Here is a 22,837-nt window from a genome sequence, read left to right as displayed (position 1 = left end):
CCTGAGACAGTCCACATGGACCAGGTACTCAGCTTCTAATCAATGCACATTATTGTTCTAAGTGCTATCTACAGGCTATCTAGGTCTTGATTCCAGCCTCAAGTAGTCCCAGAAGTCAATCGTACTCCAGGGCTAGGGTTTTCAGAATCCTCAGGAGTGCCCAAGAGTGTGGGATACTGCTTGATAAAGACAAAACTTAATCCTTAGCTCCTTGTTTCAAGACTGGCAGAGTCTAGGCCATAGGTATCCATCTCCCTTCCAGTGGCATTGTAGGCTTCCCAGATATACAGCCCTGATGAGAGAACTTACAACTCTTCAGGCTAGCATCATAAACACAATAAATAGAAACCAAACTTGGTCACAGCCCTGGGAAATCTGTTCTTTCAGGAGGACAAGATCTCTATGCAGCTGCCCTGTTGTTTCATACCGAAGGGGCAGGAAAGAGACCTGCAACAGAGCCCTCAAGCTCTAGGCAAAATAACAAAAAAAAAGGCAGGTGCAAAAACAAGTATCTTGTCTGGGTGTGGTACCACACACATGTGAATTCCCACACTTGGGAACTGGGAGACAAGGAGGGACACAAATTCAAGGGCACCCTGGACTTTATAGCAAGTTTCCAGGCCAGCCTCAATTACATAAAAACTCTGTCTCAAAAGAAAAAAATAGTGAAAAAAACATTATAACCACCAGCCAACTATACTCACCTCTATTCTGGGGTTTAGACTTTGGACCTCTATGAAAGGAAAGGTCCTAAATCCCAAAGATAGACAAAACTTGACATTAACAAAAAAGTATTTCCAAAAGTGGCGAGTGGGAGGTTTCTAAGTGCAACCCACGATTGGAACTGGGAAAGGGCAAGGGGACCGGGAGTTGATCCTCACCCTGGGGCAGGTGGAAGCAAGCAAGGGCAGGTGGCAAGGTGGCAGCAGGTGAGGCTTTGGTGGTCATCCCCACAAGAGACAGCAGTAGGGGAGAGACGGGTGGGTTCAGGCTTCTCAGTCAGTCTGATGAAGACGTCTCAGGACTAGAAGAGGTATTTTCGGCAGGATTGAGTCCCACACTTGCATTCAATACGAACTCGCTTCTTGGGGGATCCAGGGATCCCAGCCAGGCCAAAGTTGGAGTCCATGCGAGTACTTTCTATGTCCACAGGATCCACTATTGGAGTCATAATCAGAAAGGGAGGGAAGGAACTTGTTAGAAGGCCTGTATGGAGCATCTTGCTACCCTCTACTCCAGGAGACCAAGGGCCAAAGGAGCTTGAGTTAGGAGATGATCTATGGGATGAGGGTTGAGAGCTAGGGCCAAATCAAAGCACTAGAGGGATGTTTAGGCTAGAAGTTGAAGGCGGTTAGGACAGGCAGATGGGTTATCAAGGGATCAAGAGGAGAATGCAATGGAGGGCCACCTGGGCAATCCAGAAGGACACCTAATCTTCTCTTCTACCCAGATATATCCCAGGTGTCTCAGAAGCTAGTGTGTGAAGGAGAGCTATGGCTGGAGGCCACAAGGGTGTCCAGATACTTGGAGGAAGGAAGGCCATTCTCCCTGCTACACTAGGGAGGGGCTAGGGGCACAGCTCAATCAAGTTGGGGCACAGAGCTGAGCACTCACACTTGTAATACTAGCTATTCAAGAGGCTAAGATCGAAGAATCACCGTTTGAACACATCCCAGGCAGGAGCTGGCTCCTCAGCTTCTTATCTCCAATTAACCACCAGAAAACCAGAAGTGGCACTGTGGCTCAAAATAGAATGCTAGCCTTGAACTGAAGAGCTCAGGGACAGCACCATGTGTTCAAGCCCCATGACTGACAAAATAAAACAAAACAAAAAACAGCACAAGAACACCCTAACTCTCTAGCCAAACATCCTTTCCTGTAAGTCTTGGCAAGACTCTGATTGGGGCTCAGATGGGGATTACAGGGACTACCCCAAGGTATGGGCAGAAGTCCAGGCAGGAAAATGGGAGTTAGAACATCTTTAAAGCTCCAGTGAAGGCTGCGAATGTGGCTTAGTGGTAGAGTGCTTTTCTAGCACGCATGAAGCCCTGGATTCGATTCCTCAGTACCACATAAACAGAAAAGGCTAGAAGTGGTACTGTGGATCAAGTGTTAGAGTGTTGGTTTTGAGCAAAAGCAGCTCAGGGACAGTGCCCAGGCCCTGAGTTCAAGCCCCAGAATTGGCGAAAAAGAAAATGAAAAAGAAAAAAGAATTCCAATAAACGAAGTTCCTTTGATCCTGAGTGACCCCTCCCACCTGTCCCTTGGGAAGGGGGAGGGGTCTTCATATTCCAAGTCACTGTGTACCCCAATCCCCCCGGGCCCCTGTTGCCCCCACCTTGCATGTTGTAATCAAAGGTGAGCTCCTCGCCTGCCCAGATGGTCCTTGTGGCAAAGAAAGCGATGCGGGGCAGCCGCTCATCAAGGTTATCTATGAATACGTTGTACACTTGCAGGTTGGGGTCACACTGGGCAAGAAAGAACAGTGGGAGGGTGAGGAAGAACCTCGGCCTACCCCTCTCAACCCCCTGCCCACCTGCTGGGGGACCCACACTATGGTTGACGAAATGGGAGATATTGCCATAGTAGGCGGCATCCACAGTATACACGTCCTCCACGTAGTCCAGGTCAAAGAGGTAGGTAGCACCCTGGCGGTCGTAGATCTGGCCCCGCCGCTCTGCCTCCTCTGAGGTAATGATCTGAGAAAAGAAGGATGACAGATTTCTCATGAAAGTTTCAGGCAAGTTGGTCTACCACTTCTCAGCTATATACCACCCACCTCTCCCTTCTGCTTCTGGATGGCATGAAGCCATCCTTTCAGAGGTGGGGGGGGGCTTTGACTTCAACGGAGAAAGTCCACCTTCTGCTGCCCAGAAAGACTGCTTTAGCTGGGCAGTGGTGGCTCACGCCTGTAATCATAACAACTCAAAAGGCTGAGATCTGAGGATCTTGGTTCAAAGCCAGCCCAGGCACTAAAGTCCCTGAGACTCTTATCTCCAATTAACTATTAGAAAACCAGAAGTGGCACTGTAGCTCAAGGGGTAGGGTGGCAGCCTTGAGCTGAAGAGCTTAGGGACAGTGCCCAGGCCCAGAGTTCAAGCCCCACAATTGACCAAAAAAAAAAAAAAAGAAAAGACTGCTGAAGATATGCCAGAGCCCTTGAGACAGAGCAAGACAGGGACTCAGAAATTCAGAGTAAGGGGCTCAGAGTATTGTCTGATGGTAGGTAGAGTGCTTGCTTTGAATGCACAAAGCCCTGGGTTCAATTCCTCAGTACTACATACTCAGAAAAGGCTGGAAGTGTGCTGTGGCTCAAGTGGTAGAGCGCTAGCCTTGAGAAACCTCAAGGACAGTTCTCAGGACCTAAGTTAAAGCCCGAGGGCCCCAGGACCCCAGCACGGGGCGGGGGGAGTTTAGCCTAGTGGTAGAGTGCTTGCCTAGCATGTTCAAAGACCCGGGTTCCATTCCTTGGTACCACACACATAGAAGTGGTACTGTGGCTCAAGTAGTAGAGCTCTAGCCTTGAGAAAACCCAAGGACAGTGTTCAAGGCGAGTCCAAGTCGGGGAGGAGCAGGGAGAAAGTCAGAATGGGCAGAAAAAGACAACTCAGACAAAAGCTTTAGTCAGACAGAAACACAGAATGAGTATGAAAGGGCCCAATGGCCGCATGCTGGTGGCTCAAGCCACCAGCTGAGGAGGCTAAGATCTGAGAATTCAGGTTCAAAGCCAGCCTAGGCAAGAATGTCCATGAGACCCTTAGCTCTAATTAGTCACCAGAAAACTGGAAGCAGCCCTGTGGCCTAAAATGGTAAAACTCTAGCCCTGAGCAAAAATGCTCAGACAGCGCTCAGGCCTCCAAGTTCAAGGTCCTAAAGTCCCTGAGTTTGAGATATTCTGGAAAGAGTCCAAAGCCAAAATCCTGGGACAGAATGAGAGATAGAATGTGTGAGATAAAGAGAGAACATTAAAGATACCCAAGCAGCCTGGAAGTATGGCTCATGCCTGTAATCCTAGCTACTCAGGAGGCTGAGATCTAAGGCTCAAAGCCAGCCTGGGCACTAAAGAACATGAGATTCTTATCTGCAGTCAATCACTAGAAAATGGGAATTGGGGCTGTGGCTCAAGGGGTAGGGTGGTAGGCTCCAGCTGAAGAGCCCAGGGACAGCACCTAGGCCCACAGTTCAAGCCCCAAGACCCACCAAAAATAAATAAAAATAAAAGATAAAGATACCTAAGCAGAGACGAGAGAAGCTATCCCACAGCTCTACAATGTGCTTGGCTGTGCCAATGCCCAGTCCGGGAGAAGCAGTTGGATCCCTCCCCACATCTTTTTTTTGACAGTTCTGGGGATTGAACTCAGAGCCTGTGCATTGTCCTTGAGCATTCTTACAGCTTAGCATTCTACCACCTGAGCCACAACACTTCTGGCTTTTACTGCATATGTGGTAACCAAGGAATTGAATCCAGGGCTTCGTACATGTTAGGCAAGCACTCAACCACTAAGCCACACTCCCCCCAACACCTCATGTCTTCTCCTCAGCTGGGCTCCCAATCCTAGGGAACATGAAAATACTCCGCCAAACCTATTGATGAATTCTACTTCACTTTTGGGGGGAGTGCTAAGCACTATACCCGAGCTTTTGTGCTGGAGCTAACTCTACTACTGCAGCTTGAGCCACAACTCCATTTCCATTTTTCTGTCGTGTGTGGGAGGGTTAACTGAGTAACAGAGTGTCTCACAGACTTTCTTGCCCAATCTGGCTTCAAACCTATGATCCTCAGATTCAGACTCCTGATTCCCTAGGATTATAGGCATGAGCTACCATTGCACAGCTTCACCTTACTCCAGCCTAGACAGAGCTCTCCTCCCCTCCATAGAGCCTCTGGCAATGTTCAAGCTTGACTGTACACTTCCCCAGGCCAAGGTCCCACTGTACCCAAGACTACTGTCTCAACTCAGGAGGCCTGAAGTCCTAGGCCTCTTCCAACTTCCTCCCACTTCTTAGAAACGAAGAATGCATGGCCCACAGGAGACTGTAGTACCAACTTCTTTTTCTTCAGCTCTCTAGCCCAGCAAGCTGTCCTCAGTTAAGTGGCAGTCTTCCAGATAAGTCTAATACTCTCTTTTCCTTACACTTCTTTTCCCTTCCCTTTCTCTTCCTCAAACACCCACTGTACACTGCAAACAACCTTTTTTTATTTGTTTTTGTCAGTCCTAAAGCTTGAACTCAGGGCCCGGACTCTATCCTTGAGCTTTTTTTTTTTTTTGGTCACAGCTAGTGCTCTACCACTTGACCCACAGCACCATTTCCAAATTTTTTTTGCCAGTCCTGGGCTTGAGCTGAGGGCTTGAGCACTGTCCTTGGACTTTCTCAAGGTTAGAGCTCTACCACTTGAGCCTCAGCACCACTTCCGGCTTTTTTCTATGTATGTGGTACCGAGGAATCGAACCTGGGTCTTCATGCATGCTAGGCAAGCACTTTAACCACTAGGCCAAACTCCCAGCCCCTCCAAATTTTTCTGTGTATATGGTACTGAGGAACTGAATCCAGGGGTTTAGTGCATGCTAGGAAAGCACTCTACCACTAGGCCACACGCCTGGCCCAACACAAACATTTCCACACACCCCATGTGGCTGGGGTGCCATGTTTCTTCTGACTTACAAATTAACCACTTCCTGACACTCCTATTTACTTCCCGGCCACAGTGTTTGTTGCCTCTCTCATTACATCCTGAAGATTTTCAGTTGTGAGGGGTTTTTTTTGGAGGGGGGGTCAGTCATGGAGCTTAAACTCTGGGCCTGGGCATTGTTCCTGAGCTCTTCAGCTCAAAGCTAGTGTTTTACACTTTGAACCACAGCACCACTTCCAGTTTTCTGGTGGTTAGTTGGAGATAAGAATCTTACAGACTTTTGTGCCCGGACTAGATCTGAACCAGGATCCCTGGATCTCAGCCTCCTGAGTAGCTAGGACTACAGGCATGAGCCACTGGTGCCTGGCTATATTTGGATTACATTTTTTTGGCCATTCCTGGGGCTTGAACTTAGGGCCTGGGCATTCTCTTTGGGCTTTCTCAAGGCTAGCACTCTACACCTGAGCCACAAACACTACTTCTGGCTCTTTCTAGGTATGTAGTACCAAGGAATTGAACCCAGGACTTTGTGAATGATAGGCAAGCCCTCTACCACCACTCGGGCATACTCTCATCTCAGTCCACTGGACTTTTTCATATGCAATTTTTTGGTACCAGTACTGGGGCTTGAACTCAGGGTCTCAAGCACCACATTCCTTTGGCTCTTGTTAAATCCCTTACAAGAGAGTCTCTACTCTTTTTTGGGAGGGGGGGGCATGGGGCTTGAACTCAGCTTGGGCACTGCCCCTGAGCTCTTCAGCTCAAGGCTACCACCCTACCCCTTGAGCCAAGCCTCACTTCCCTTTTCTAGAGGTTAATTGGAGATACAAGTTCTTTGTGCTCGGGCTGGCTTTGAACTTTGATCCTCAGATCTTGATCCTCAGATGGCAGCCTCCTGAGTAGCTGATATTACAGGTATGAGCCACCAAGCCCAGCTGAGAGTCTCTATTCTTTAGCCTGGTAGCATGCCTTTGTATGACTTGCAGCCTACTCTGGAGGATATACATCCTTGACATTTTCCTAAGCATTGTTGCTTAATCAACATCAAGTATCTCCCTGCTTCTGTGACTCTTGAGGGTCACAGCCAGATTGAGCCCTTTCCCAGTAGACTGTGACCCCTGTGAGCTGGGACTAGGTAGGTATAGGGTAGGCGTCAATACTCAATAAAAATCCCCTATAGGCTGAGGTATAGCTCACAGGTAGTAGGTGCTTAGAATGTGTTTGTTATCTTCAGTTGTAGCCCAGAACCACGACACTAAATTCTACCAAATGAATGAGTGAAAGAAGGAGCAAACTGGGTGCCAATGTACGAAAAGAAATGTATTCCTGGCCGGGAGTTTGACCTAGTGGTAAGAGTGCTTGCATAGCATGCACAAAGACCCGGGTTCAATTCCTCGGTACCACATAATAGAAAAAAGCCAGAAGTGATGCTGAGGCTCAAGTGGTAGAGCTCTAGCCTTGAGAAATCCCAAGTACAGTGCTCAGGCCCCGAGCTCATTCCTAGGACTGGAAAAAAAAGAAATGTCTTCCATACCTGACTTAAGAAACCATATTCCCTCATCCCTTTATAATAAAATAAAAATTAAATTAAACAAATGATACTTTGTTATGGCTGGGGGGTGGGAACAGAAGAAAAAGCAAATCACTGCTAGATGCCAGCGGCTCACATTTGTAATCCTAGCTATTCAGGAGGTTGAGATCTAAGAATCACAGTTCAAAACCAAACTGACAAAAAAGTTCATAATGTGGCCAGGAAGCCCTAGGCTTGATTCCTCGATACCACACACACAGAAAAGTGGTGCTGTGGCTCAAGTGGCAGGGCACTAGCCTTGAGAAAGTCCAAGGACAGTGCCCAGGACCTGAGTTCAAGCCCCAGGACTGGCAAAAAAAAAGAAAGAAAAAAAGAAGGAAGGAAAGAAAAGTCCATGAGATTCCTATCTCCAATTCAGCAGCAAACAGCCAGAAGTAGAGGTATGTCTCAAGTGGTAGAACCCCAGCCTTCCACAAAAAAAGCCAAGTGAAGCCAGGCGCTGATGTGCTCCTGCCTGCAATCCTAGCAACTCAGGAGGCCGAGATTTGAGGATCACTTTTCAGCCAGTCCAGGCAGGAAAGCTATGAGACTCTTATCTCCAGTAAACTACCAAAAAAGCCAGAAGTGGAACTGTGGCTCAAGTGCTAGAGTGCTAGCCTTGAGAAGAGAAGCAAGAAGGGGAGAGGGAAAGAGGGAGGGGGGAGGAAGAGAGAAAGAAAGAAAAAGCAAGAGAAAGAGCAAGAGCAAGAAAGCTCAGGAACAGCACCCAGACTGAGTTCAAGGCCTAAGACTGGAAAAATAAAAGCCAAGTGAGCTGGGCACTGGTGGCTTCCCTCTATAATCTAGCTAAAGAGGTTGAAAACAAGGGTTCAAAGCCAGCACGTGAAAGAAATACATGGGGCTCTTATCTTCAATTAACTACCAAAAAAGCTAGAAACTGTGGTCTAGTAGTAGAGCATTAGCCTTGAGAACAAGAAAAGAAAAGCTCAGGGACAGCACCCAGGTCCAGGGCTCAAGCCACACAATCGAAAAAAAAAAAAGAAATAGAGAGGGGAGGGAGGGAGGGAAGGCAGGCAGGCAGGCAGGAAGAAAGGAAGGAAGGAAGGAAGGAAGGAAGGAAGGGAGGGAGGGAGGGAGGGAGGGAGGGAGGGAAGGAAAGCCGAAGGATCCATGTGAGGCCCAAAATTCTGAGGTCAGTCTCTACTTTGTGATATTGGCTAACACGAGATAACTTCTTCTGAGCAACAAGCTTCCTAGCCACTTAGTCACCTCACTCAATAAGCTCTAGGATCAAAAGACAGCCTCTTACCAGCACACTGGCTCTTGTCTGAGCCATCTTTCTAACTGTACCTCCTCCCCATGCCAAGGAGAATGCCCACATCCTCTGCAGGCTCCACCTTCCTGCCTAGTCTGCCCTTACTGGCTCCCCCAGTCTCACCAGGAGTTGAGTCATCACACAAACCCTCTAGGGCACAAACGGTTCCTTCTCTTCCTAATGCCACACTTTTAATAGTTGGCCTACCTTGAAAAGCCCGGAACAAACCCAAGTCTCTTCCCATCCCTGTTTTACCATACCAAGCAGCTTTCCACACTGTTGGGGCAGACAGACAGCATAGGAACTGGCAGTTTGGAAAGGCTGTGGATGGGAGCAGGATATAACAGACTGAAGCAGCTGCCATTACCCAGAAGTAAGGTTCTCAATGTCCTTTCCCTGTGCTTGTTTCCTTAGCACCCCTACCCTCTCCCCACCTCACCCCCCCCCAAAAAAAACAGCAGGCCTGGCTGAGCACCAGTGTTAGACACTTGGCTTTTTAAAAGTTTTTCTTTTAAGAGGTACATGCACTGGCTCACACCTGTAAACCTAGAAACTCAGGATGCTGAGATCTGAGAATCAAGGTTCAAAGCCAACCTAGGCAACAAAAGGACCTGAGACTCTTATCTCCAATTCACCTCTAAAAAACTGAGCTCCAGGGTAGGGTGGTAGCCTTGATCTGAAGAGGTCAGGCACAGCACCCAGGCCAAGTTCATGTGCGATGACTCACAAAAATAAAAAGGTTTTTTGTAAGGGGCCAGGAGTTTGGCCTAGTGGTAGAGTGCTTGTCTAGCATGCATGAAGACCCAGGTTTGATTCCTCAGTACCACATACATAGAAAAACCAGAAGTGGTGATGTGGCTCAAGTGGTAGAGTTCCAGCCTTGAGAAAGCCCAAGGATAGGGCCCAGGCCCTTAGTTCAAGCCCCAACACAGGCAAAAAAATTACTAGCTTTGTGATTCTGAACATGTTACTACACTTCTCAGGACCTCTGTTTTCTTAACCAGTAGAATAAGCAAGGTGTCAAAAGTTCCATCCTGATTTCATGAGGTGAAGTGGTCTTATTAGGAACAGAGACTTAATGAGTGCCAAATCTTATTAAGATGCCCTTTACCAAGGGAGTAAGCTAATTAAATGATATTTAATTACATCAATTAACACTCGCCTTCATTTCAGAGCTATTCAACTATGAAGGGGATACATGTTTCATAATAGATAAAATGTGCTGCTAGCAGTCTATGCTGGTTGAAGGTAAAAACGTTCTGAAGTGAAGTGGTGCTGTGGATCAATATCAGAGAGTGCTAGCCTTGAAGAACTGAAGAGCTCAGGGACAGTACCCAGGCCCAGAGTTCAAGCCCCACCACTGACCAAAAAAAAAAAAAAAGTTCTGGCCAGACAAGGTGGCTCATTGCCTGTAATCCTAACTACTGAGGTGGCTAAGTTCTAAGGATTGCTGTTCAAAGCCAGCCTGAGCACAAAAGAACCTGTGACTCTTATCTCCAATTAACCTCTAGAAAAATGGAAGCCGTACTGTGGCCTGAGGGTTAGGACAGTAGCCTTAAGCTGAAGAGCTCAGGGACAGTGCCCAGGCCCAGAGTCCAAGCCCCATGACCAACAACAAATGCTGAATATGAAGATTTGGACAAAATGACATATTGCAAAGAAATGAAAGGCTATTCACATGGCAGATGTGATTGTCAGTGTCCCAAAGTAGCAGTGTAGCAGTGAGGTATAGGGCTTATGGCCTCAATTACATAGCACTTTGGAAGTCTACAGAATGGTACCACTGCATAATTTCACCACAAGTAGAATAACAGACTAAATAGGCTTCTGTTGGGTCAGGCTAAACCCAATCTTGTAGCCAGATGGGTTTGGAGCCCACTCTCCTACCCATCCTGCTGGGTCATCTTCAGGCCAGGTGGGAAGGAGTGAGGCACTGAAAATATTTGGGGGAACTGTGGCACTATTAGAAAGACCCATGGGGGTCGGGTGTGGGAGTGGAGGCTCATGCCTGTAATCCTAGTTACTCAGGAGGCTGACATCTGAGGATCACGGTTCAAAGCGAGCCCAGGCACAAAAGAACCTGAGACTCTTATCTCCAATTCACCTCTAGAAAAAGAGAAGTGGGGCTTGGCTCAAGGGTAGGGTGGTAGCCTTGAGCTGAAGAGCTCAGGGACAGCGCCCAGGCTGAGTTCAAGACATGTGACCCACAAAAAAAGGATAGAAAAGAAAAAAAAAAGATCCATAGGGGCCAGGAGCCTGGCCTAGTGGTAGAGTACTTGCCTAGCTCGCATAAAGCCGTGGGTTCAATATCTTGGCACCACATACACAGAAAAAGCTGGAAGTGACACTGGCAAGTGTAGAGCGCTAGCCTTGAGAAGCCCAAGGACAGGGCCTAGTCCCTGAGTTCAAGTCCCAGGACTGGCAAAAAAAAAGGCCCATGGATCTCAGAGCACCTTTCCAGAGGGGGCCTGGAAGTTGCTGACTATAGACAGATGAGGTAATGAAATAGCATGGAGAAAATTGTTCAGAGAAGGGGCCCCAGGAAACCCTGTTGATTTTAGGGTATAAGAGTCAGGACCCTATAGCCTAAGCATTTTGAATTTTCTAACTTTTAGACTACACCTGCTAACACTCACCTGAGACTTACTGTATACTGAGCACGGTTCAAGTGTCTCCTCAAAGTGCTTCACATGGAATCACTAGCTAAATGCCTATAACAACTCCCACATTCTAGATTAGGAAACTGAAACAAAGAGAGTCGAGTTGACTGAGTTCAAGCCCCATGACTCACAAAAAAAGATAGAAACTTGTTAAGAGTGGAATAGGTGGGGCTGGGAGTTTGGCCTAGTGGTAGAGTGCTTGCGTAGCATGCACGAAGACCCGGGTTCGATTCCTCGGTACCACATACATAGAAAAAAAAGCCGGAAGTGGTGCTAAGGCTCAAGTGGTAGAGCTCTAGCCTTGAGAAAGTCCAAGGACAGTGCTCAGGCCCTGAGCTCAAGACCAAGACTGGCCAAAAAAAAGAGTGGAATAGGTGGGGCTGGAAATGTGCCTTGGTGGTAGAGAGCATGCTTAGCATGCATGAAGCTCTGGGTTTGATTCCTCAGTACCACATAAACAGAAAAGGCTGGAAGTGGCCATGCGGCTCCAGTGGTAGAGTCCTAGCCTTGAGCAAAAGAAGCCCACGGACAGTGACCAGGCCCTTAGCTCAATCCCCAAGGATGGCAAAAGAAAAAGAAAAGGTGAGAAAGCCCTCTGGAAACGCCGGAGGGGAAGTCAGAACACTAAGGCCAGGGGGGCTGTGAAGATGCCCAGGGTGTGTAAAATCCTATGTAGAGATAGCTTTTCTTCTACCTACTAGTCAGTACAGTGAAGCTGACTTGATTCCTTCTGGGTAGCCTCTAGGACAGTTAGGATCTTTAAGATCTGAACACCTCCCCTTCCAGATCTCCAGAAGCCCTCAGAGTAAGAATATGTTCTTCTCTAGACAGTGCCTCCTTCTAAGGGCATGGATACCTCTGTCCTGTCAGGGTACTCATGGGTATAGACCTGATCCCCAGATTTATCTAGGGGTAAGAACACATCTGGACCCTCACAACAGCACAGGTGTGGCTACTTCCCAAGCCAGGAAGTGGGAAGAGCATGAGTTTTTCCTCCAGTTCCACCCAACAGCCTGACTCTCTGCTCTACACAGACATTTCCTCTAACAGATTATCTGGGGTATGGATATTCCCTTGTTTGGACTGTTAGGGACCTCTATGGTGTAGATTACCTTGCCTTGAGACTATATTATCTGTCCCTCCAGAGTCTGACCCTCTACTCTGATTCTTCAGAATGGGGGCCTTTCTTCCTCAGCTGTGTCACTGCTGTAGTGTACACACCCTCAGATGTGTGTCCCTTGAGGGACCCATAGAAATCTATGCAGGTTGGGCCAGGAGTTTGATTTAGTGGTAAGAGTGCTAACCTAGCATGCATAAAGACCCAGGTTCTATTCTTTGGTCTTACATACATAGAAAAAGCTGGAAGTGGTGCTGTGGCTCAAGTGGTAGAACACTAGGCTTTGAGAAAGCCCAAGGACAGTGCTCAGGCCCTGAATCCAAGCCCCTGGACTGGAGAAAGAAAGAAAGAAAGAAAGAAAGAAAGAAAGAAAGAAAGAAAGAAAGAAAGAAAGAAAGAAAGAAAGAAAGAAAGAAAGAAAGAAAGAAAGAAAGAAAGAAAGAAAGAAAGAAAGAAAGAAAGAAAGAAAGAAAGGAAAGAAAGAAAGAAGGAAAGAAAGAAAGAAAGGAAGGAAGAAAGGAAGGAAGGAAGGAAGGAAGGAAGGAAGGAAGGAAGGAAGGAAGGAAGGAAGGAAGAAAGAAAGAAAGAAAGAAAGGGAGAAAGGTGTTTGGGGCTGACCCTATGGCAAGGCATACTCAGGGATTAAGAAGGGTCAATGGTCAAGGTCCAGGGATGCTAAATATCTCCCAAGACTTAAGACAGGTTTTTTCCAGTCCTTGGACTTGAACTCGGGCCTAGATGCTATCCCTGAGCTATTACTCTTTGAGCCACAGTACCACTTGCAGTTTTCTGGTGGTTAATTAGAGATAAGAGTCTCAGATTTTACTGCCCCAGCTGGCTTTGAGCTGCTATCCTCAGATCTCAGCCTGAGTAGCTAGGATTACAAGAATGAGCCACCAACACCAGACTCAACACAAGTCTATATTAAAAATAATAATAATAATAACAAAAACACAAAACAAAACACATTTCCCTGATAAAAAGGCCCACCATATCCTACCTTAGGACCTAACACTGTGGCAGACACCCTTACAGTTATTCACCCATTTTAACTCTTATTTTGCACTTGACCACATACATGGCTAAATCATTTCCTCTCTAATCCCTACCTAATACTGAGGTAAAGTGCTCGAGTTCCAGCCAGCATACAGTGAGCAGAAGTGACAAGCGCTGTGTCCAGGCCTGACCTATTAGAACCCTCACCTTCAGTTCCTCCACCAGTTCACCGGAACCTTCCAGGCAATGCTGAGGATCTGGCAACAGGTTCTGTGCTTTTGAGAAAAGCACAAGCAGGAAAATAAAAAACCCTAAGAATCTCCCCCACTGAAACACCTGCTCAGAAGTTTCTGAGCAAACGAAGTATCCTCACATGCAAAGCCACTAGAATTTGAGCAGCTGACCTGCCTCACATATCTTCTAGCCTTTCCCCAAGGTGATCTAGAGAAGATAGCCAACCACCATCTAAGGCATGCCTGCATCCTATTCCAGACTCATTTGTGGTAACAGGGCCCTGTAACCAGAGATGACATGCCTTTTTAGGTGACACAATTCTGCTCTCACAGCAAACTGCCTCTAAAACAACTGATGAGGCTAGGAACATAGCCTAGTGGTAGAGTGCTTGCCTAGTATTCACAAAGCCCTGGATTTGATTCCTCAGTACCACATACACAGAAAAAGCCAGAAGTGGCACTGTGGCTCAAGTAGCAGAGTGTTAGCCTTGAGAAAGCCCAAGGACAGCACTCAGACCAAGTTCAAGCCCCAGGACTGTAAAAAAAAAAATTAAATTAAAGGACTGTTGCCTGGAGCTCTTTCTTCTTTGTCATCTTCTGCTGTTGCTTCTTTCTTTTTTTGCAGGTCCTGGGGTTTGACTCAAGGCTTGAGCACTGTCCTTGGGCTTTCTCAAGGCTGGAACTCTACACCAATTCAGCCACAGCACCATCCACAGCTTTTGGAATGTGGTACCGAGGAATCAAATCCAGGGTTTTGTGCGTGCTAGGTGAGCACTCTACCACTAGGCCACACTCCAGGCCCAGTGAAGCAGTTTCTATACTGCTTTTTTTTTGGAGGGGAGGGGGTCATGGGGCTTGAACTCTGGGCCTGGGTGCTGTCCCTGAGCTCTTCAGCTCAAGGCTACCACCCTACCCCAGGGCCTAGTGGACACTGTCCCTGAGCTCTTCAGCTCAAGGCTACCACCCTACCGTTGAGCCATAGCCCCACCTCCCATTTTTAGAGGTTAATTGGAAATGAGTCTCCAGGCTTTGTAGTGCCTGGGCTGGCTTTGAACCAAGATTCTCAGATCTCAGCCTCCTCAGTAGCTAGGATTACAGTTATAAACTAGAATTACAGGCAAGCCAGCCACCATGCCCCCCCCTAGGTTGCTATGTATTCTTGTCCCTAAGCCATGCAGACAAGGCTTTCCAGACCCTCCACACAAGGAAAGCAGGACATTTCAGGAACATGATAGTGGAAACTGAGTACACATATTTCCAACACACAGTGAGAAAGGCTACACACATGCCCTCCCAGGCCTAGCTCCTTACCTCGCCAACATATTCCATGACGAAGCTGTTCTTGCGGATCTTCTCCAGGGTGCGGACACCCCAGCCACGCCCATCGTCTGTGCGGAAGATGCAGAGGTCATAGCGGATGCCCTTTTGGACTACACGGTTGGGGCAGTCATAGCCACAGCGGCAGCGGGAGTTGCACTCGTAGATGGGCTGCCCAGCTCGTAGACGTACCTGGCCTTGGTCATTGTAAGCAAACTTGTGCAGGGATGCCCCGGGACAGCAGCCTCCGGAGGGTGCCCACAGACAGTCCTGGCACTCACAGCCCACAGCTACCTGGTTGAGGGTAATGCCCTCACCAACACGGTACTCGTTTATGTACACGAAGGCCTTAGGGGGCCCATCTAAGTCCACCTCATTCTCCACAGTGATACGTCCAATGTGGTTGCGCTTGGCATTGAGTTCCTGCTCCCAGCGCTGAAGAGCCCGCCTCTGCTTAGCCTTCTGTACCAAATAGTTGGACAAGTTTGGGTCCAGGTGCCGGGGTGTCTTGGACCGGTGGTGCCGACGGAGCAGCTCCCTTTCTAAGTCTTTATGGAACTGCTTGAGGAGGCGCACACACTTGAGATTCTGCCGTGGCTCCCAGGTGTTCTCAGAGTCAGGGTACCCACGCCACTTTACCAGGTAATACTCTTGTTCCTGTGGTGGATAGGATTACTAAGTTCAATGCCTACCCTGCCCCCTTGCTATTTGTCCAGTGCCTACTTTGCATTTCATTTCCCCAAACCATACCCTTCCACCCATGTTTTCATCAACAGCTTCCTCCTCTTTTTATTTATTTTTTGGGGGGGAGCAGGAGGTGATGGGGCTTGAAGTCAGGGCCTAGACACTGTCCCTGAGCATTTTTGCCCGAGGCTGGTGCTCTAATCCTTTGAGCCACAGCATCAATTCTAGTTTTCTGGTGGTGAATTGGGAGTCTCATAGACTTTCCTACCTCAGCTGGCTTTGAACTACAATCGTCAGATCTCAACCTCCTGAGTTGCTAGAATTACAGGTGTGAGCCACTGGTGCGGGCCTCTTTTTTTTTTTTTGCCAGTCCTGGGCTTGAGCTCAGGGCTTGAGCACTGTCCTTGGACTTTCTCAAGGCTAGCACTCTACCATTTGAGCCTCAGCACCACTTCCGGCTTTTTGCTATGTATGTGGGGTACCGAGGAATTGAACCCGGGTCTTCATGCATGCTAGGCAAGCACTCTACCACTAGGCCAAACTCCCGGCCCTCTTTTTTTTTTTTTTGGTGTGTCTTGGGGCCTGAACTTGGCCTCGCCTGTGTGTTGTCCCAGAGCTCTTCAGCTCAAGGCTACAGCCCTACCCTAGAGCCCAGGACTAGGAAGACTAAAGTTAGAAGGATCACAAGTTCACGAATTGTACAGCACCCTCCCCTCAAGCAAATAAAGAAAAACAAACCCATGTGTGGTAGCATAAGCCAGTACTCAAGATATTGAAACAGGAGGGTGGCAAGTTCAAAGCCAATCTGGGCTACATAACAAGTTCCAGGTAGCCTGAGCTACCTAGTGACACTCTGTCTTACTGTCCCTCCTCATCCCCAAAAGGAAGAAAAATAATCAATGTTTTTCTTCTATTTTTTAAGGGGCTGAACTCAGGGACTGATGCTTGTAAAGTAGATGTTCTACCACTTGAGTTATACCTCTGACCCTTTTTTTCCCTTTTGTGTGTGTGTGTGTTGTGTTGGAACTGAGGCTTGAACTCAGGGCCTGGGCACTCACTGTTCCCTTAGATTTTTTGTTCAGGGCTGATGCAGTACTACTTGAGGCAGAACTCTACTTTTTGGTGGCTAATTGGAGTCCATGAGACTCTTTATCTCCAATTAACCACCAGAAAACTGGAAGTGGTGTGATGGCTCAAGTGGTAGAGCACTAGCCTTGAGCACAGAGAGGCTCAGGGACAGAACCCAGGCCCCACAACTGGCAATATATATATATATATATACATATACATATACATATACATATATATATATACACACACACACACACTTATTTTTTTTTTGCCTGTCCTGGGCTTGGGCTCAGAGCTGGAGCACTGTCCTTGGATTTTCTCAAGGCTAGAGCTCTACCACTTGAGTCTCAGCATCACTTCCGGCTTTTGCTATGTATGTGGTACCAAGGAATCGAACCTGGGTCTTCATGCATGCTAGGCAAGCACTCTACCACTAGGCCAAACTCCTGGCCCCCCACACACACTTATTATCTAACTTACCTAACTGTAACCCCTCTGTACGTCATCTTTACAATAACAAAAAAAAGGAAGAAAAGAGCACATTTCTTTTTTCTTTTTGTCCGGCATGGGGCTTGAATTCGGCCTAGGTGCTGTCCCTGAGCTCTTCAGCTCAAGGCTAGCACTCTACCACTTGAACCACAGCATCACATATAGTTTTCTGGTCGCTAATTGTAAACAAGAGTCTCACAGACTTTCCTGCTAGGCTGGTTTTGAACTACAATCCTCAGATCTCAGCCTCCTGATTGACTAGGATTACAGGCATGAGCCACCAGCACCCAGCAAGAACACATTTCTTTTTGGACAATTTCACCCTTTCCCTCGCCCTCTCCCAGTCTCCAGTTGCCACATTTTTAGTAGGATCTGAGTTTATGCCAGAGGCTAGCCTAGACTTCAAACCTACTCGGGTTGCTGGAAATAGTAGGTATACCTACTGCACTCAACTATTAGTAAAGATTTGAGTCTCAAACCTTGGGTGCCAGTGGCTCATGCCTGTAATCCTGCCTACTCAAGAGGCAGAAATCTAAGGATCATGGTTGGAAGCTAGCCAGGAAACAAATGTCTTCGAGGGAACCTCTTATCTCTTACCAAGAAAAAAATTAGAAAGTATGGCACAAGGGGTAGCTCACCACCAGCCCGGAGATGAAAAAAGCTAAGATACCACCCTGGTCAGCCTCAGTACTAGGACAAAAACATTGAATTATTTTTTTTCTTGCAATAGAAACTTCCATCTCTGCCTCTAAAGCAGTTAGTATTACAGGCTTTAGCCACTATACTAGGCAATGCTTTTTTTCCTCCAGTCCTGGGACTTGAACTAAGGGCCTGAGCACTGTCCCTGAGCCTCTCTGTGCTCAAGGCTAGCACTCTACCACTTGAGCCACAAAGCCACTTCTGCCTTTTCTGCTTATGTGGTACTGAGGAATGGAACCCAGGGCTTCATGCATGCTATAGGTAAGCACTCTCTACCACTGAGCAACCTTCCCAGTTTTAGGCAATATTCTAGCATTAGGTAGTAGGTATTTTTTTTGAGCACCTGACATGTTCTAGTAAGTAAACCTCATAACTCTGAGGTAGCTAAGACTAGTTTTCCTCTTTTCTTTTTTCTTGTGGGTTCTGAGTGCTGTCTTTGAGTTATTTTTGTTTTCCTCAAGGCTAGTGCTACACCGCTTTCAAAGTCTTCCTCATTTTGCAGATTAGAAAAAAAAAGCCTCCAAAGAAATACCACTGTCCAGGAAGAAATGTACTCATCACTTGACTTACATAACTGTAATCCCTCTGTACATCATTTTTTTTGCCAGTCCTGGGGTTTGAACTCAGGGTCTGGACACTGTCCTTGGGCTTTCTCAAGGCTAGAGCTCTATCACTTGAGCCACAACACCACTTCTGGCTTTTTCTATATATGTGGTATCAAGGAATTAAACCCGAGCCTTTGTGCATGCTAGGCAAGCACTCTACCACTAGGCTAAACTCCTGGCCCCTGTATATCACTTTTATAACAGAACTTAAAAACAAAAAGAAGCCCAGTTGCCAGGTGTTGGTGGTTCATGCATGTAATTTTAGCTACTCAGGAAGCTGAGCTCTGAGGATCATGGTTCAATGCCAGCTGGGGCAGTAAAGTTAGTGAGACTCTTATCTCCCAATCAATGACCAGAATTGGTTTTGTGGCTCCAAGTAGTAGGGTACTACCCTTGAACAAAAAGGGTAGCACCCACACCAAGTTTCAAGCCACACAACTGACAGAAAAAAGAAAAAGTCTCAAAAGGGTTTCTATAGAACTGGGCACTGATGGCTGACACCTATAATCCCAGCTACTCAAGAAGCTGAAGTCTAAGGACTATGGTTCATACCCAGCCAAGAAAGTATATGAGGACCATTTTTTTGCTGGTCCTAGGAATTGTAATTATACTAAGAGCCTGGGCACTGTCCCTGAGCCTCTCTGTGCTCAAGGTTAGTAGCTCTACCACTTGAGCCACAGCATCATTTATGGCCTTTTCAGTTTATGTACACTGAGGAATTGAACCCAGGGCTTCATGCATGCTAGGCACTCCATCTGTAAGCCACATTCCCAGTCCTCTATGAGAGGCTTAAAAACATTTAACCAGGGACCAGAACTTTAGCCTAGTAGTAGGGTATTTGCCTAGCATTCATAAAGACCCAGGTTCGATTCCTCGATACCAGATATACAGAAAAAGCTGGAAGTGGTGCTATGGTTCAAGGGGTAGAGCTCTAGCCTTTAAAAAGCCCAAGGACAGTGCTCAGGCCCTGAGTTCAAGCCCCAAGACTGGCAAAAAGGAAAAAAAGTTAACCACAAAAGGCCAGAATTGGAGCTTTTCCCAAGTGGTAGAGAACTAGTTTTGAGCATAAAAGGTCAAGGACAGCACACAGGCTGAGTTTAAGCCCCAGGATGAGGGGGAATGGTGTGTTAAAAGCCTCATTTCCACTGGTCTGCTCAAGCTATCTTGCTGGCTTGGTTCCTCTACTTCATCCTTTTAAGTAACCATTCTGGAAACTGTTGTCATGTTATAGCAACCCCCCTTCTTTTTGTAGCTGGTGGGATTTGAACTCTGGGCCTGAGTGTTGTCCCTGAGCTCTTCAGCTCAAGGCTACCGCCCTACCCTTGAGCCAAACCCCATTTGTGTTTTCTAGAGGTTAATTGGAGACAAGAGCCTCACTGATGTTTTAGTGCCCAGGATGGCTTTGAACCGCTAGCCTCAGATCTCAGTCTCCCAAGTTGCTAGGATTACAGGCCTGAGCCACCATGCCTGACTATAGCAACTTTTTGGGGGGAAAAACTTCTTGACCCTGAAAGGTTTCAGTAAACAACTTTAGGGGAGATGGGAGCTACACTGCAACCACTAAAATTGGTTTCTATTTCAATTGGTTTCTATTTCAAATTCTAACAGATTTACTTAGGGCTAATATGGCTTCTGCTCTCCTCCAGAAGCCACTTAATTTTCCCACCAGTAAAGTGGGAATAAGAGGATCTATTCACCCCTTTTTTTTCAGGCAGGATCAGAGGAGATAATTTCCTTTGCTAACAACAGATGTGAGTGGTGGAGAAACAAGAGGCCAATCTGCTTGAGATAACCCCTCCCCCAAAGAAGTCACCCCAAACTCACCCGGACCTTCTTGTAATCACACAGGTACTCCACCTCAAAGTCATTCAAGTTCCTCTTAGATACACCAAGAGCAGGGCAGGACAGCTTGGCCAGGCGGCACAGATCCTGTAGCTGATGCAAAGAGGATTTGCAACATATGCTGCATCCTGGAAAGAGGGGACCCAAGAATCAGGAAAACTGAATCCACACACCTTCCCCAGAGCTAAGAGACTTATGCAAGTTCCAAGAACCGGAACGTGCAATGCCCAAGGCAGCTCCTGGGGCAATAGGTTCAAGATGAAGTTAGGTGGACTAATTACCTCAAAGGAATATTTTCCCAGTCCCCTCTACACTATTCCCCAAACTGCCACCATGATTCCTAAAATTGCTGTTTTGCAAAGGAAAGGAAGCCTACACTGCCCTGATGGGAGGTGTGGGGGGGGGAGGAGGGATAGTTTACAACAGGGCATCAACTATGGTGTTAACAGAAAAGACTGGACTTCAATCTCAAATCTGAAACTTCCAGATATGTTTTGGAACTTAAAAACGGGGATTTCAGGGGCCAGGAGTTTGGCCTAATGGTAAGAGTGCTTGCCTAGCATGCACAAAGACCTGGGTTTGATTCCTCGGTGCCACACACATAGAAAAAGTGGTGCTGTGGCTCAACTGGTAGAGCTCTAGCTTTGAGAAAGCCCAAGGACAGTGCTCAGGGCCTGAGCTCAAACTCCAGGATTGGGGGAAGAAAAAAAAAACCACTAGGATTTCATACAAATGTAGTTTTAGGTATGTCCCCCTCCCAACATTAAGCTCAGTCCCAGGGGCACTGAGTCATAACCAAAGGAAGTAATGTCAACAGCAAAAGTAACATTACCAAAGGAAGTAACATCTACTGCAATAGCAACATCTACTGCAAAAGCATAAGATTTCCACAATAGAATCAAATAAAGATGTTAAACACATTGAATTGTTTCAAGTTGTTTTATTTTTTTTATTTTTTTTTTTTGCCAGTCATGGGGCTTGCACTCAGGGCCTAAGCACTGTCCTTGGATTTTTCACAAGGCTAGTGCTCTACCACTTGAGCCACAGCACCACTTCCAGCTTTTTTTTTTCTCAAGGCTTCAACCTTGAGAAAACCCAAGAACAGTGTCTAGGCCCTGAGTTCAAACCCCAGCAGTGGCAAAAAAAATCTTTTTCTATGAATGATACCCAAATTCAAGGAAAAGATTTCATTTTTAGGGCTTTTTAGATTTGGGGATTATAATACACTACATTCCTTGAATTAGTCTGATGTCCTTAATCCCCTCAAATATATTTTTCCAGTGTATTTGACATGCTGTCTCACACATTGGTTCTTTTAAATATGCCTTAACTGAGGGATGTGGCTCAAGTGATTAAGCAGCAGCCTTGAGCAGAAAATGCCAAGTGAGAGCACAAGGATCTGGGTTCAAGCCTCAGGACTGATACACAAAAAAATGATCATATATGTATATACTGCACAAACATATATACTATACACACACACACAGACAGACACACACACAAATCTCTGGGGTCACCAACATTTTCCAACTGGACAGCACCTTAAAAATTGCCTAAGTTCTGATTCAAAGCATACCATTAATATGCTTCAGAAGCCATTTTATCAAATGTCACCAAACATTCGATTGCCAATATTCCAGGTCCACATTCTACTTCACCTTTTAAAATCGCTTAATATTTTCGACTTCCCATTACAATGATCGATCTTAAAGACCGCTCCGAAATACTTCACATGTCAACATGAAAACATGCAAGTGCTTCTCTGAAACGATTTCCTGTGTACCTCCGACACACTTAAGCTAAGGCCCAGAGGACACGAGGCCAGTGCCCCGTGCTTCGCGGTCTCCGATCTCCCTTCTCCCTTCCCAACTCCTTCAACTTTCAATTCAAACATCATCAGACCCCAAATAAGGTCGCCAGCAACTGGCAGCGCAGTGATCACAGCGAGGCTCGCGCCTACCCTTTACAGGTCCGGTCACACTTGTGGAATCCATCTTCCTCGCTGCTTTACTCCCGGAGAGTCCCCCCTCAAAGCAGTCACTCCTCTTTTCTTCCACACGGAGGCTCCCAGCACTACTAAGGAGGCCCCATGCCCCTCTTCAGGAAGAATCCTCTATTCCGAACTCTTCCACCATCTGGCTACGCTAGCCTTTCCCCCCCAAAGTGTCTAAGAAGGGGTCCGTCCTTCTCCTTCCTTTCCGGAGTCTCGCGTGGAAAGCGAAAGGGTAACGGTCACGAGGACCCAATTTTCCCGCGCGCGGGTGCAGACTGCTTGACAAGACCCCGCGCGGAAACAAACCGATCTGACACGAACTCAGGCACGGGCCCCCCTCCCGCGTCCTCATTTAGTCCCGCGCCCCACAAGGCTAGAAACATGCGACCCTCCTCCGAGCCCCGCCCAACCCCGCACGCCAGGCCCGCGCTCCCCGAGCCTCATCGTTTCCGCACCCTGCTTCCACCTCCCGGCTCCATGGCCTTGGATGCCGGAAACCCGAGCTGGCTACATCACCCTTCCAAGTCCACCTGGCCAGGCTAAACGGCCCGTGCCGTGCCTCTACCGCTACTACTTCACCTTTTAAATTTTCCGCCATCTTTCTACACAGCTAACGACAGTCAGGCCTAGCCGGCCTCGCGAGATGAGAGTTA

At 47.3% G+C, this 22,837-nt stretch overlaps 1 protein-coding gene across 2 annotated transcripts; it reads right to left on the bottom strand.

Annotated features, from left to right (window-relative positions):
- Nucleotides 1-372: 372 nt before the first annotated feature.
- On the bottom strand, nucleotides 373-22,837 carry Suv39h1 (SUV39H1 histone lysine methyltransferase). 2 transcript variants are annotated; one of them, XM_090325884.1, is made up of 6 exons: nucleotides 22,764-22,837; nucleotides 20,174-20,319; nucleotides 14,796-15,458; nucleotides 2,553-2,699; nucleotides 2,339-2,468; nucleotides 373-1,158 (listed from the first exon to the last, which is right to left on the bottom strand). In XM_090325884.1, exons 1-6 carry the CDS (start codon nucleotides 22,780-22,782, stop codon nucleotides 1,025-1,027), a joined length of 1,239 nt encoding a protein of 412 aa, XP_090182010.1. In that variant the 5' UTR covers nucleotides 22,783-22,837; the 3' UTR covers nucleotides 373-1,024. The 2 variants fall into 2 exon arrangements, with proteins under 2 accessions (XP_090182010.1, XP_090182009.1); XM_090325883.1 differs by lacking the exon at nucleotides 22,764-22,837 and adding an exon at nucleotides 22,152-22,503.

Source organism: Megascapheus bottae, chromosome X, assembly GCF_031878675.1.
Source record: "Megascapheus bottae isolate mThoBot1 chromosome X, mThoBot2.hap1, whole genome shotgun sequence".
In the NCBI taxonomy this organism is placed as follows: domain Eukaryota; kingdom Metazoa; phylum Chordata; class Mammalia; order Rodentia; family Geomyidae; genus Megascapheus; species Megascapheus bottae.
Note: the sequence above shows the minus strand (reverse complement) of the source record. Positions and strands in the feature narration are given on the sequence as shown.